At 45.2% G+C, this 16,323-nt stretch overlaps 1 protein-coding gene across 1 annotated transcript in view; it reads left to right on the forward strand.

Annotated features, from left to right (window-relative positions):
* DGKD (diacylglycerol kinase delta) overlaps positions 1–16,323 on the forward strand; it is a 327,912-nt gene that overhangs the window by 255,253 nt on the left and 56,336 nt on the right. The window contains 4 exon segments of the mRNA XM_030217200.1: positions 7,603–7,876; positions 11,871–12,029; positions 12,548–12,676; positions 13,590–13,686. Of these exon segments, the coding sequence (XP_030073060.1) occupies positions 7,603–7,876; positions 11,871–12,029; positions 12,548–12,676; positions 13,590–13,686 (659 nt within the window).

The raw sequence follows: 16,323 nt of genomic DNA on the forward strand, positions 1-16,323 counted from the left end.
TAGCCCAGGCCCCTTACACCAAATTTCATCATAACAGAGTAGTCCTCTGCACTCACCCTAAGTTCTTGCCAAAGGTTGTGTCGGAGTTCCATCTGAACCAGTCAATTGTCTTGCCAACATTCTTTCCCCGTCCTCATTCCTGCCCTGCTGAACGTCAGCTGCACACATTGGACTGCAAAAGAGCATTGGCCTTCTATCTGGAGCGGACACAGCCCAACAGACAGTCTGCCCAATTGTTTGTTTCTTTTGATCCCAACAGGAGGGGAGTGGCTGTGGGGAAACGCACCATATCCAATTGGCTAGCAGATTGCATTTCCTTCACTTACGCCCAGGCTGGGCTGGCTCTTGAGGGTCATGTCACGGCTCATAATGTTAGAGCCATGGCAGCGTCGGTAGCCCACTTGAAGTCAGCCTCTATTGAAGAGATTTGCAAGGCTGCGACGTGGTCATCTGTCCACACATTCACATCTCATTACTGCCTGCAGCAGGATACCCAACGCGACAGTCGGTTCGGGCAGTCAGTGCTTCAGAATCTGTTTGGGTTTTAGAATCCAACTCCACCCCCCCTAGGCCCATGTTTATTCTGTTCCTGGCTAGTTGGAAAAATTGTTAGGTCAATCTCAGTTATGTCCTCGCCGTTGCGAGGCTCAATTGACCATGTTTGTTGTTTTGAGTGAGCTTGGGGGCTAGGGATACCCCATCAGTGAGAACAAGCAGCCTGCTTGTCCTCGGAGAAAGCGAATGCTACATATCTGTAGAAGGTATTCTCCGAGGACAGCAGGCTGATTGTTCTCACTGATGGGTGACCTCCACACATCCCCCAACCCCCAAGCAAAAAACAAAACAAAAAAAGACACACATCAACAACCTGCACACACACCGCACCATCACACACTCACACACACACACACACACACACAAAATAACTCTGTGACACATACACACACACACACCTGTTTCATTGGTTTCGGAAACGGGCCTTTTTTAGTAGTATATATATATAAAAGGCACCTCCAACGTTCTAATTGAAGCCTCCAACCAGAAACTTGAGGTGGCATAGATATCCAGTTTAGCAAGTACACAAAGGAAAAGAGAGTTGCAAGTAAAGCAATTAACTCCTGCCACAGTTGTTTTCTCAGGCATCTGGAGTGGTTGCCCTGGGTGATTAACAAGGTCAGCTGGAGTAAAGCAATTAACTCCTCCTGGAGTCTTGCCCTGGGTGATTAACAAGGTCAGCTGTAGTGCACAGGGAGGGGGGAGGGAGACCCTGGAACTGGGAGGGAGGAGGGAGTGGTGGGCCGGGCCCCTGGCACACACTCTGATTCTCATACATACACTATCACTGTCAGACACACTCGCACCCAGTCACACTCTCTCTGTCACACACACACACACACTGTCGCATATTCCCTCTCTCTCACACAGTCAATCTCACACACACTCTCTCAAACATACACACTCCGAGGAAAACCTTGCTAGCGCCCATTTCAATTCTCAGAAACGGGCCTTTTTTACTAGTGTGTGTGTATATATATATATATATATATATATATATATATATATAAACATTGTACCACTCAATTAGATATTAGAACACAGACTCTATGTGGATCTTCAAAAGCCAATCAAGCTGTATAATTAAATGAGCACCAGAGAGTAACTACATATATGTACATAGTGTGTAATAACTTGTGTAAAAGACAGTGGTTCCCAAACTTAGTCCTGGAGACACCCCAGCCAGTCAGGTTTTCTGGTTATCCACAATGAGTATTCATTGGAGAGATTTGTATGTAGTGGAGGCAGTGCATGCAAATGTCATGAATATTCATTGTGGATATCCTGAAAATCTGACTGGCTGGGGTACCTCCAGGACCAGGTTTGGGAACCACTGGTATAAGACATTTCTCCAATGTTATTCTCACATGCAGGTGACACCATCCACGTTGCCCGGCGTGGAATACTTTTGTAGTGTAATATATTTTTAAGAGCACACAAAGCACCCCCATCTGTTGTGAGAGCATGGGTCCATCAGTCTCATTTCATCCGCAGTGAGGAGAGAACACGCTGCTTGCAGCTCCTCAGAGCCTCTGGTGCAATTCTTTTTGTGCCTTTTTTGTGCCTTCCCTTCGGGTGATTTTTTACCTGGTGGTGGCTTCCCTTTTTTGGGATTATTTCCTCCTTCCCTTTAAAATTTTAATTGATTTATCACAACTTTTAAGTTTTCTTAATTATTTGCCCCTATCACCATCGGATCTTTGATTTCGCCATGGCTGTTTTTCCTTGCATGTCATCAAAGGTTCCCAGTGGCTTCAAGCGCAGTGCTTGGTGAAATCTGGTACCGACACCCATTCCTGGTGTCTTCAGTGATCGTGGCCGGGCCAGACCACAACTCTACTAACTTTATTCTTTGTCTGCGTATGTAGAAAAGAGCACGGTTATCCAGAGAGGCCCAAAGAGAGAACAATTTTGGAGCCAGGTCCAAATCGTGGACATTAGCATTGGTGTTTGCATTGGCATCTGGTGCATTGGCCCCCACGGCTGCTAGACCCATGTCCAACACGGGGAGTGGGCGTGCATTGAACAGGTTTCCACCTGCCTCAGCACTGCCTACTGAGCAGGGTCCCTGGTACCAGTCACAGTCGGACCCAATACCGCAGAGGCGTGATGATTCGATGTCGTCGACACCGAGGGGTGTTGGGTGAAGGCCAAGAAGCACAAATATCGATCCCCCTCAACGCATGGTGTTGGGAGAACCGGGGCACCGAGAGTTCTGTTACCTGAGAAGTGTCAGCACCAGGAGGAGCACTTCCCCTCCATTGAGGAGGTGCTGATGTGGGATCTACATACAGTTGGGACTAAGTACCTGAGTCGACACTTGCAGTTCAGCATGCTATCTCTGAACAGACACCCAGCCTTTTCCTATGTCAATCCTCGAGTGCATCCGGGCCATTCTGTAGGAGAACTTGATGAAGATACTCCAACAGAGTGCATTGGTATCAGGGGTGCTTGCACTAGCCTTGCCTCTACCTGCTGCTTTGCAGGGCCCTCAGCCTTGTGGTGAGGTCACCAGCACCAGTGTTGCACATGGTACCGGAATCCACAGCTACCCATGTTGGTACCCCCTCAATGTTGATGGAGGAAACTTTGCTGGAATCAAGGGTGGAGCCTGTATCTCGATTTTATTCCAGGCAAGGACCATATTCCTCGTACTTGAGGCAGGCTTGGTCTTAGCCCTCCTATGAGGTTTTTTTGCTGACACCATAATGGAGCACTTATGGGCATCTGATGAAGATCCAAGATACTTCTCGGAGGAGGAGGCCTATGGTATTCCATCAGACCCCTCTCCACCAGAGGAGAGATGAAAGTCTTTACCTGAGAGCCTCTCTTTCCCATTCCCATTCATTTGGATTCTATTCCAGGTACTTCCTTGTCCCAAAGAAGGCGGGGGGGATGCGTCCCATCCTAGACCTAAGGGCCCTGAACCAAATTCCTGGTTAAAGAAAAGTTCAGGATGGGTTTCCTGGGCACCCTTCTCCAAATGATTCATGCTCAAGATTGGCTGTACTCTCAGAGTTCCTTCACTCATATCCTGATACTTCCAGGCCACAGGGAGTATCTCAGATTTCGGGTGGGAAATCATCACTTTCAGTACCGCATGTTGCCATTTGGTCTTGTGTCAACTCCCAGGGTTTTCACCAAATATCTAGTGGTAGTTGCAGCATTGCTACACAGACTGGGAGTCCATGTGTTTCCCTACCTAGATGATTGGCTGATGAAGAGCACATTGAAGGACGGTGCTCAGGAGTCCATGTGGAGACCTCTTGGGGTCCTATAGCTACTTGGGTTTGACTACTACTACTTATCATTTCTACAGCGCTACTAGATGTACGCAGTGCTGTACACTTGAACATGAAGAGACAGTTCCTGCTCGACAGAGCTTACAATCTAAGTAGGACAGACAAACAGGACAAATAAGAGATATTTGGTTTGAGCCAACCAGCAGGTCATAGCTCGGCAGATGTTGAGATTACTAGGTTACATGGCCTCCACTCTTCACATGAGAACCGCCCAGTGGTGTCAGGCCTCCGGGAACCTGGCGGATGTAATCGAGTTGACGTCGGAGTTGGTTCAGCTCCTCCTCTGGTGGATGGTTCATTCCAATTTGATAGTGGGACTTCCATTCCAAATTACTAATCCTCAGAAGGTGCTGATGATGGATGCATCCCACCTGGGTGGGGAGCTCACTTGGATGGGCTTTACACTCAAGGTGCTTGGTTAGACCAGGAGATGGATCTTCACATCAACCTTCTGGAGCTACAGGCAATCTGTAACACACTAAAGGCTTTCAGAGATTGGCTGTTCAGCCAAATTGTACTCATTCAAATGGACAATCAGGTTGCAATGTATTACACCAACAAGCAGGGAGACACCGGATCATACCCTCTATGCCAAGAGTTTGTACAGAACAGGATAGTTCTCAGAGCCACATACTTGGCTGGCAGATCCAACAGTCTGGCTGAGAGACTGAGCAGGGTCATGCAACCACATGAGTGGTTACTCAACATGGCCGTTGCCAGCAAGATTTTCCGAGTGTGCACCACCCCCTTGGTGGAACTCTTTGCTACGCCATTCAATCTCAGAGTCCCTCAGTACTGTTCCAGGCTCAGAGCACACGACAGACTAACGTTGGATGCCTTCCGCCTCCACTGGGGAACAGCCTTCTGTATGCGTATCCTCCCATCCCTCTTGTGAGGAAGACTTTACTGAAACTCAGGCAAGACAGGGGAACCGTGATCCTAATCATCACTTATTGGCCCAGACAGATCTGGTTCCCTCTTCTTCTGGAGTTATCCTCTGAAGAACCTTAGAGATTGGAATGTTTTCTGACCCTCATAATGCAGAAGGGGGATCTCTCACAGCCTGGATGTTGAGAGCTTAGAATTTGTTTCCTTGCATCTTCCTGAAATTGTCTACAGGGTCTTGCCAGCTTCCAGGAAAGAGTCCACCAAGAGGTGTTATTCTTTCAAATGAAGGAGGTTTACCATCTGGTGTGAGGGCAAGGCCCTACACCCTCTTTCTTGCCCTACACAGACCCTGCTTGAATACCTTCTGCACCTCTCTTCCTCTGGTCTTAAAATCAAGTCTTTTAAGAGTTCACTTTGGTGCAATTAGTGCTTACCATCACCATGTGGAAGGTAAGCCTATCTCTGGACAGCCTCTAGGTGTTAGTTTTATGAGAGGTTTGCTGTTGACAAAGCCCCCTGTCAAGCCTCCTCCTGTGTCATTGGACCTCAGCGTTGTACTCACCCAGCTGATGAAAGGTCCTTTTGAGCCACTTGATTCCTGTCATCTGAAGTAGTTGACCTGGAAGGTCTTGTTTTTGGTGGCTGTTACTTCAGCTCGCAGGGTCACTGAGCTTCAGGCCTTTGTAGCAGATTCACCTTACACGAAATTTCATCATAACGGACTAGTTCCCTGCACGCACACCAAGTCCCTTCTTAAGGTTGTTTTGGAGTACCGTCTAAATCAGTCTGTTATCCTTCCAACATTTTTCCCCAAGCCTCATACCCATTGTGGCGAAAGTGCACTGCACACCTTGAACTGCAAGCGAGCATTGACCTTTTACCTGGAGGGACTAGGCCCCACAGACAGTCCTTCCAGCTTTTCGTTTCTTTTGATCCCAACAGGATGGGGGTTGCCATCACGAAATGCACCACCTCCAATTGACTGGCAGATTGCTTTTCTTTCACTTATGCCTAGGCTGGGCTGACTCTTGAGGGTAATGTCAAGGCTTATAATGTCAGAGCCATGGTGGCCTCGGTAGCCAACTTGAGGTCAGCCTCTATAGAAGAAATGTGCAAGGCTGCAATGTGGTCTTCAATCCACACATTCACATCTCACTGTTGCCTTGAGGAGCAAATACCCTATGCAATAGTTAATTTGGACAGACAGTTCTGCAGAATTTGTTTGGGGTCTAGAATCCAACGCTACCCTCCTAGGGCCATTTTGTTCTATTCCAGGCTGCAGTTTCACAAAGATTGTATATAGTTTCAGGTTAATTAATATTTTGATCTTGCCGTTGCAAGTTCCAGTTGTCCTGCTGTTCTTGTTTTTGATGAGCCTGGGATTGTTTTCGATGAGTTGGGATTCCCACATGGCCTGCTTGTTCTCAGAGAAAGCAAAGATTCTTACCTATAGCACATATTCTCCGAGGACAGCAGGCCATTAACTCTCACATACCCTCCCACCTCCCCTTGGAGTTGTTTCATATAGTTATTTTGCTGTATTGATGGTTCTGCACAATGTGGCGGGCAGGAAGGCAGTCATGTATGTGTGGTGGGAGCGCTGTTGCATGCTCTTCAAGATATATTATGCTATAAAAGCGTTCCGCACTGGGTGTCGTGGATAACGTCACCGGCATGTGAGAATTAATGGTCTGCTGTCCTCGGTGAATACCTGCTACAGTTAAGTATCTTCGCTATATAACTGGGCAGTGTTAGGCAAGTTACTATATATATATAGTAACTTGCCTAACACTGCCCAGTGAAAATTGTCTTTTAGAAAATTCCCACCCCCCTTGTGGGTAATTTTATAACAGACTGCCTAGGCTGTCAAACTATGTATGATGTGCCTGTTTTATAAAAGCAACATATGTACCTGTGTTTCTTTATTAGATTATCCTAGGGAAAGTAGTTGCATATATTTATACTTGCTTTGAGGCAGGAGTGATTGTGTATATATATGTATTTCATGAAATACATGCATAAGTGCCGATCCCATTCCTGCTGTGCCTATTCCTCACCTTTGGGAACATCTGTGCACATGTCACATTGAAGTAGGTGCTGTGTGTCTGTGTGCCTACACTTTATGTACACAGACCCCCGAGCAATTCTATAAGATCTCCTTGAGTGCATGAAATGCTGTTTGACACTCGGGTCATTTATAAAATTGCCACTTAAGTGGATAAAAATACAGTCAAGTTTTCTGTAGCATTCTTCAACATGTTGCCCCACTCCCCAATGTAATATAAACATTCTACCAGGTACTTTCGACCTGGATTGGCCTCTGTTGGAAACAGGATACTGGGCTTGGTGGGACTTTGGACTTGACCCTGTATGACAGTTCTTACATTTTTTAAAACTCATTTTTAAACCCCCTCATGTCCCAAACTGTTCTGGCATAATCATGTAACTAACTCCTCATTCTCAGATCTGGATAATCACCTTTGTCACCACTCGTCTGGTCTCCAGCAGACAGGAGTCAGAGAGCAAGTTCTTACCTGCTGTTGCTGCCTCCTCGGCTGTCTTTCCTCTGAAATCAGAACTGCATGAGGCTGGTGGAACTCATGAAACTACAGGACCCCACAGAGGAGTTGGCAGCAACAGCAATTAAGAAGCCCTGTTTGCTGACTCTTCCTTTTGTCTGGAGGATAATATTCAGGGCACAAGGAAAATACATTTCTGGCAAGTGGTGGCAGCTCTGGCCTGCTCCCATAGCTTTGATAATACATGTTCTGACTGTAGCATGTCATGTTTGGACTACACTCTATGTGATCTACTGCTTGTCTGTATTCTGATTGTATGTTTTTGGTTTTCTGTGCAGTGCTCTCTTTTGAAGGAAAAGTTGGACTCCCTGTTGAAAACCTTGAATGATGAGTCTCAAGCTTCTTCCTGCCTACCAAACCCCCCTCCTACTATTGCTGAAGAGCAGGAAGATGGGGAGATCTCCAGCAGCACCACTGATTCCACCAGTGACCGATCCTCTGGCTCCACATGCACCACCCGTCCTCAGATATTTCGGCCCCGCGAGCAGCTCATGTTGAGAGCCAATAGTCTAAAGAAAGCCATCAGGCAAATCATAGAGCATGCTGAGAAAGGTAGCATTTCTTATGGTTCTAATGCTGCTGCTGATGTTTGTTCCTGTGATGTGAGGGGGAAGGTGGAACATGGCAGTGTTTGAATGTGGGCTTCTACTGGAAGGCCTCATACTGGTGCAGAACACCTTTGAAGCTGTACCGGAAGAGGTAGGGTGACAGCAGCCGCTTGAGAAGGGAAGGGAGAAGATCCATTTCACAGAACAAGGGGAAGGAACAGGAGATAGGGAGGGGAAGAGGAAATGCTGGACCCTAGTGTGTGTAGGAAGAGAAGGGGAAATGCTGTACCGTGGCATAGTTTACGTATACGTCGCCTCCCTGATTTCTACTTTTCAAATAAGTGATACATTTTGTGACTAAGTATCTGTGGTATCTTATTTAGGAGCATGATTTTGTTTTCATAATGACAAGGCTGCTGAAAGAAGGGTAGAACATATAGTAGGCAGTTCTATAACTGAGTACTTTGTAGGAAGTTAGGCACCTAGGTTCCAATATAAGACACACAATGCACTGAGGCCAGGAGAAGTGGAGATAAGTACTGACAGTAATGGATAATGGATTTGATATACAGCCTTTCTGTGGTACAACCAAAGCGGTTTACATAGTATATTCAGGTATTTTCTCTGTCCCTAGCAGGCTCACAAGCTTTTGTACCTGGGACAATGGGGAGTTCAAGGAGCTGTAGTGGGACTCGAACTCAGTTCCCCAGGTTCTCAGCCTACTGCACTAACCGTGAGACTGAGTGTTTGAGAGGTGCATGAATAATATAATGTGTCTGTATCAGAGGGATGAGTGTTCACTACCTCTTCCTCCTTTGGGGAAGGGGGAGGGAGGTGGTCTTTGCTTACATGACTCACCTGCTGTTCCTCCTGCCTTGGGGTAACAGAAACAAGAGTGTTCTTGCTTCAACTGGCTTGCTCTTCAAAGCTCCTTATTTGCATATGGAAATTCGAGGGTTGACTCTCCTAATCTTGTGCATTGCAAGATTAGCGGAGCCAACCCCCCCAGTTTTTAGAAATAAGAAGCTAGCCATTTCTCTTTAGCAGCTGATGGGTCACACACAAATGTTTGGTGGGCTGCATTTCCTGCTCCCAAACTATAGGTTGGACAACTTTTGTCAGCATTAGCGCGGCTTAGCGGCTTAGTAAACAAGGGGGTAAGAAAGTATTTCTTGTTTTCTTTGTCTAGAAGGGTGGGTGAAGCACAAACTGTGTGTGTGTGGGGGGGGGGGGGGGGGGATTCTCTGATGCACTAGTGAATTTTTCCTTAGAATTGAGTACTGTTTGCCCCCTGAAGACACTGAAAGTGGAATGAGTGGTCTCTGTTGGGACTTCTGTTTTGATTTATAAGATAGTTGCTCATTTTATTATTTTTCACAGATTTTGGGAAAGTTTGTGTGCATCACAACAACAACAAAAACACACAAGATTTTTAAGACCAATGAAAGACATGGGAATCGCTCAAGGCAGCAAATTCAATTAGTCAAAGTGAAAGTTTTATGACGGTGTTGATTGCATGCTGCTGAGGTCTCTTCCTTCTGAATAAATTGCTTAGTTCAATATAAACCTAGGCTTTCTTGTGATTTGTTGTTAAAAGGATGTGTTTTTCCTGTGTAATACTAATTGTTTCTTATATAAAAAGGAACTAGAGAGCAGGTATACTGTGAGGAAGCCAGACTGGAATTTTCAAGAAGTGTTTAAAAGTATTGTAGTTTTATTAAAAGAGATTTCAGTCAACAAAATGGTTCTAACTTCCTAAGATAACTTGGACAGAGTTTGTCTGCAAATTTCAGTATTTTCTTTTTCCAGAAGGCAAACCAGGGCTGGGTGAGACAGAACCAACACAGCCCTGCCTCGTTTAGAAACATCAGGCTTTAAGCACCTGTGTGAGTCCCACAGAGCTTTACAGTTGACCCAGAGACCCAAGTAACAGGCCAGCCTAGCAGAGTGGTGTACAAACAAATTGTAGCTGGCTTACCTAGGTTTAACACTGACACTGTTCTAGAGTCTTGGCACTTCTGGACTCATGAGACAGCCCTTTTTCATGTAGTATCTCCCTGCCTTTTGGTTTTCCTAAGGTCAGTTACAAATGCAGAGTAAGGCTAGTAATTGTAGTAGCTTACAGTAATGATTGTTGTTTCAAGTTGTTCAGATACAGTGATGTAAATAGCAGTAATAACTTTCCATTCTCTTTGAATGGGCTGTGTTGGCATTGCCGAGCAGCAGCCACTAACACGGCTTAGTAAACGGGGTGGGGGGGGGGGGTTATATGAATAAGTTAACTGTATAAAGTTATGCTAGCATTTTATCAAGCCACATAGAGTTATACAGATTAATTGTCCACATAAATATAAGCATTGGCTGTTCCCCTGAAATTTTTTTTGTGTTTATAGTTTGCCTGTTCCCACTCCATTTAAGTGCATGTCGGATAAGCGCATGCTCTGTTTAACTGCATGCCGTACTTCGGTCCCGTTTTTGGCACCATCAATTTCTGTGGAGACAAACTTCGGTTTAGCGCACCGCTGATAAGTGCAAGATTCACTTATATGAATGGTTTAAGACCGCTCCCCTGCAGGAAAGACTCCGCATAAGCGCACGCATGAATATGGAAGCCGATTGGCACAAGACAAAGGGGCGATAAATTTGAAATCTCATTGGTTACCTGCCACAGGCGGTAACCAATGAGAGCTAATTTCTTAGAATTAGCGCATGCACGGAATATGGAAGCCGATTGGCACGTGACAAAGGGGCGATAAATTTGAAATCTTATTGGTTACCTGCCACAGGCGGTAACCAATGAGAGTTAATTTGTTAGAATAAGCGAAAGAAAGTTGTTAGAGTGTACAATGGAGTCATCGTCGCGCAATTATAAGACTTTAACACTGGCTGAACGAATAGAAGTTCTTAAAAAAATTAGAAAACAAACAAAGTCAAGCATCTGTTGCTAAAGAATATGGGGTCAATCCCAGTCAAATTTCACATACCTTGAAGCAGAAAGATCAGCTTCTGGAAGACTGGCAAAACAATACAAATCCACACAGGAAACGTAAATGAGCGGGAAAAGCTGAGGATGTAGAAGATGCTCATCTCTTGTGGTTTTCTCAAGTCAGGAGCAGACAGTTTCCTGTCAGTGGTCCACTGCTTATGGAGAAAGCTAATCAGCTAGCTGAAAGTCTTGGACTAACTGAATTCAAAGCCACTGTTGGATGGTTGGAAAAATGGAAGGAGAGGAACAACATAAAATTCAGGAAACAGCATGGTGAAAAACAAGACGCTGATGACTTTGGTCCTGAAAATTGGATTGTTTCAGTTCTTCCTACCATCTTGCACGAGTTTGCACCTCGTGACATTTTCAATGCTGATGAAACCGGTCTCTGCTGGCAAGCGATTCCTGATGGAACACTTGCATTCAAACAAGCCGAAACAGATGATGAAATGAGCAGCGAGGCACATGCTGACGAAATTCAACAACCTCCTGTCACTTTTCTAAGGGCTATGGAGAGTCTCAACACCATGCAGGCCTATCTGGAGGCCACTGGATGTCAGTGCTATGACAGTTTTTACCGCCTGGCAGACGTAGTCTATGGAACTCATAGACACAATAGTGTACAGAGGACTATGACTGATTACTTCAAGTAAGCCTAACGTCAGTTAACGGAGACTGTATAACGTCAGTTAACGGAGACTATATACTGTATGTATAATAAACAGTACTGTACATATGTTTATCAGATGTCAAGCGTCTTTGGGTCACTACGGAGACCGTATACTGTACGTATAATAAACAGTACATGTGTTTATCAGATTTCAAGCTTCTTTCGGTCACAATGGTTAAGTGCACGCTCCAGTTAACTGCATGTATTTCTTTGGTCCCAGACCCTTGCACTTAAGCGGATTGTACTGTATTCCTAATTAATTTTTATATTGCGTGTTGAGCTCTGCTGGGCTCCTGATTGGTTACATTACTTTTCTGCTGTCTTTTCTGTCCCAATGTCCAGCTGTTGATGAGCAGAATGCCCAAACACAAGAACAAGAGGACTTCATCCTGACATTGTCCCCTGAGAGCCAAAAGGAGCTTAAGCGTGATGAGAAGTCCTCTCTGACATCATCGCACAGTGGAAACGACTCAATTTCAAAAGGGAGAAGTTGTCGGAAAGGTACGGAAATAGGGTGTCTCACAATGCCCTGTGACCAGAAGTAGTTGGCATCTCTCCCTGCTTTTTTCAGGAAATACACGGAACTTCTTTATTCCCTCACATGGATTCATTATCCCTTCCACAGTTGCCTTCAGTGGAATGAACTTTGAATGTAGTCCACATCCCTTTACAGTTAAAGCCAAATCTCTGGTGCCCATGCCAGTCCATTGTCCTACCAGGCACTGCCTGTGTTTGGATTGGCCTAGTAGACCAACTGTCTGTTCTTACAGTACCACTTCCATACCTCTGTCCTTGTCTCTGGTTCTGTGCTGCTGTATCTTGTGCTTCTGGTGCCTCTGTCAGGCCACTATCTTTGTATCTCTCCGTCCTGCCAGGCCTCTGATTCTGTCCTTTGATGCTTCTACCAGGTTTTTTTTTTTTTTTTACCTATAGTGCCCCTGCCATGATTCTCTCTTCTCAGCCTCTTGGTGTTTCTCAGGGTTTTTCAGTCTTGTTCTCTTTCTGTTTGGGTTTTCTAGTATCCAAGTCTCCGTGTGAAAAGTTAATCACCAAAGGAAGTTTGTCACTGGGCAGTTCTGCATCACTTCCTTCTCAGACAGGAAACCGAGACATCCTACCAATGCTGAACGCAAAGATTCTTTACCCAAGTGAGTCCCTCCCCCTTCCTTCACACACTCCCATGTGCTTTGACACCCTCTTCAGATAAAGATTTTTCCAGGATAGTCCTATGTTTTTGAGATGCTGTCATGTCCTCAGCCCTGCAAAAGTTATACACACAGGGTCCACACACTGGTTCCTGCTTACAAAAAACGGTCATCCTAGGCAGTTGTGCTCATCTCGTTTGCTTTACCTATGTTAACAACACATTTGGGAATTATTAGGTGAACGTCCTTTATGTATTAAGGTCCTACGCTATGAAATGAACTACTCCCAACTTTGCTGAATTATGTAGATTTTTGAAAAAAGAAATTGGAATCCTTGCTGTGTGTACAGTAGGTTTGATGAGTCTGTGTATCATAGGTATGTTGTGCAGTGGGTTGTGTATGAGAGGGAAAGGTGGGCTTAGTTGTATATTAATTGTATTGTAATTGTGATATTTTATTGTGCATGGCTGCAAGATCTTTGTAATGAATAATGTAAATGAATAATCACATTCAATAAGATAAACTAAACCAAACCATATAACCAACTGGCCAGAGAAGCAGCATTAGCTAGACTTATAATTTAGGAGTTCTGAGGCAATGTGATACCTACAATATCTTTTTTTCTGTGTATCCTACTTCCTCATCTTCAGAATATCCATACAGACAAGTCTGCCGAGAAAACAAATCTAGGCCAGCATAGGAGAGGTTGTCAGGGCTCAACTGATGAGCACTGCCTTTTTCCCTGTGTGCAATGTCAAAGAGCATCAGCTTCTCTAAATATATCTGCCTTATTCTTGTATGGCAAAATGGTCAGTGCTATATGATCTTAGAAAATGGGGTTTCTTTCTACTGCAGGCAAGGGCAGTGATGGCTAAAACTGCTACCAGTTTACCCCTCTCCTTGTTGTACCCCTTAGATATCCATGCAGGAATGTCAGGATCACTTCCCGGCGGTTCTGTCATCAGTCGGTTGTTGATCAGCGCAGATCCCTTCAGTTCAGAGCCTGAGAATCTGTGAGTACCTAGGCAGGGAGCACAATGGGTATTGCTGATAACATAAGGTTGTGCAGGCTAGTTCTGCTTTAGTGTAAATGAGAAAATGGCACTATTGTTTCTCCCAGGCTAAAAAGATACAGAGGTGCTTTCCTTACAGAAGATGGTCAGGGTATATATGACTATAGGCTGAGAGTTGTGTGTGCCTTTTCATTTACTGTAGGAAGAAGTTTTGAATCAGGGTGTAAGCTCTAATAGGAATAAGATGGATGGGAACTCTGAATGAGAGCGCAGGACCATCAGTACAATACTAGAGCATAAAAGAGGAGACACCTCCAAGGGGAGGTGGGAGTGTATGTGAGAATATAGTGCCTGCTGTTCTCAGAGAATACCTGCTACAGGTAAGTATCTTTGCTTTCTCCAAGGACAAGCAGGCTTATGATTCTCACATGTGGGGTCCCTAGCTACCAGGCTCACTGAAACAATAACCATTGGTCAATTGGACCACACAATGGTGAAATCAAACACAGATTAACCTGAAACTGTATACAATCTGAGTGAGAGTGCAGCCTGGAAAAGAACTAAACGGGCCTAGGAGAGTGGAGTTGGACTCTAGACCCTAAACAAATTCTGCAGAACTGTCTGTCCAAATCAACTGTCTTGTCGAGTATCCTGCTCAAGGCAGTAGTGAGATGTGAATGTGTGGACCGGAGGTGCTCATTGAGGGCAGACATCAGGAAAAGCTGGGGCGTCGGTTTAGATTTAGGCTGCTTAACTTGTGGGGTTGAAGCGGGTGTGTGGTCCTGGCAGCCTGGAGACCCATGCATTGGCACCTCCTGTAAGAAGGGGGAGTGTACCTCCCGTCACCAACACTTCTCAGGTGCCGGGGAATGCCTCGGTGCCCCAGAGCTCCTGGCACCATGTGTCGAGGGTAATCGATGCTGATGCTTCCGATGCTTGGCATTGACTTTCCTCCGTGCCTCACTTCGCTGCCTCACTTCTCAGGGTTGGGTCCAATGCTGATCGGTCCCGTGGGGCCTGCATAGCAGCCAGCGTAGAGGCAGGTGGAGACCCACTCGATGCAAGGTCAGTCTGTGTCTAAGGGTCTCACAGCCATACGGACTGACACACCCGATACTGATGACGTTGATGCCAATGCCGACACCGACGTCAAGGTTTTGGACCTGGCTCCAAAAAGTTCCTTTCTTTGAGCCTCTCTGGCCAACTGTATTCTTTTCTTCATACGAAGACAGAAGGGGTATGGTCAGGCCCCAAACACTGGAGACACCAAGAATGGGTGTCTTTGCCAGAGGTGGTCCTGTTGCGCCGGGTACAATGCTTAAAGCCACTGGCCTTCGATGACCTGCGCCCATTCAGTTGTCTGCAGCACAGTCAGGCTCTGCATCTGGGTACGCTGAGGTTCCACCATTTTCCCAATACCTGGCCTTTGCGGGGTCATCACCTTACTTTGTGCCCTCGTGGGTATTCCTCGTATCGCCGTTCCCCCAGAGCTTCACAACGAGGTCCGCTCGTGCCCTGGGCACATCAGCTGATTAGCTAGGGGTTTTCGGGACGATGGGTTCTTAGATTTTAAGCAGTTTTCAGCAGGTATTGCAGGAGCTGTTCTTGTCAACTTCCTCTCAGGTAGCAGGCATCACGTGACTCCAATAGCCACATGCTAATTTCCCTATTAGCTGATGGCCATTAGCACGTGAGCAGTTGCTGACACCTATTTTCTAGGCGGTAAGGGTCATGTACTAACCACGTTAATTGGTTAGCATTAGGCGATGTAGATGCAGTAACTGATTACCACAGTACACACCTACTTTCTGCCCCCTCCCCAACAAACCCCCAGTGGTAAAAAAAAATACAATCTCTTTTTTTAGCACACAGGAAGTGTGTACCAATCCCAAAACTACCACGGGATGCCTGAGTGTACCCTGCAGAAGTGCTTTTTACCCTGCAGTAAGAATGCGTTACTGCTTACCGCAGCTTACTAAAATGACCCATTAATGACAAAGTTAGCAATGCTGATCAGTTTCTTTTTGTGTGTCAGATTATTTGTGAGTAATAAAACCCAGCAACAAAAGAGAGGGTAGTACAGCATACAAGTATACAACACAGACAAAAAAAGCAACACTGGGCCTTCAAGAAAGAGATAATAGCCATCCTTTATTGTGACAATAAAGGACAGCTATTATCTTTTTCTTGACGGCCCAGTGTTGCTTTTTTTGTCTGTGTAATAAAACCCAGCAATATTTACTGAAAGATTGCATAAGGCTACTCCAGTGCATCATTGCAAAAAACCCTTGAGTGTTAATTTCCAAACTAGTTTCTTAAATTAGACATTGTTCATCTGTTATTGTGGCGACTGATTGTCTTTCGGGTTTTCTTGTAACTATTCCTACCTTTTGGTTTTCAATGAAGATTTCTTCAAACATTAATATAGACCTTAGCTACAACATCTTTGAAACAGAACAGCAATTTTTGTTAATTTATGTGATCCTCCTATTGGTTAACAGAGAAATCATTCACAGAGAAATTTGTAAAGTCCCCCGGTAGACCCTGCCTCCTGTAATCTGAAGACACTTGAAAAACCACAAATCTGTACAGAGAGAATATAATGTACCTTCACCAAAAATACTCTCTATTAATATT

The sequence above is a fragment of the Microcaecilia unicolor genome, chromosome 10, assembly GCF_901765095.1.
Source record: "Microcaecilia unicolor chromosome 10, aMicUni1.1, whole genome shotgun sequence".
Lineage (NCBI taxonomy): Eukaryota > Metazoa > Chordata > Amphibia > Gymnophiona > Siphonopidae > Microcaecilia > Microcaecilia unicolor.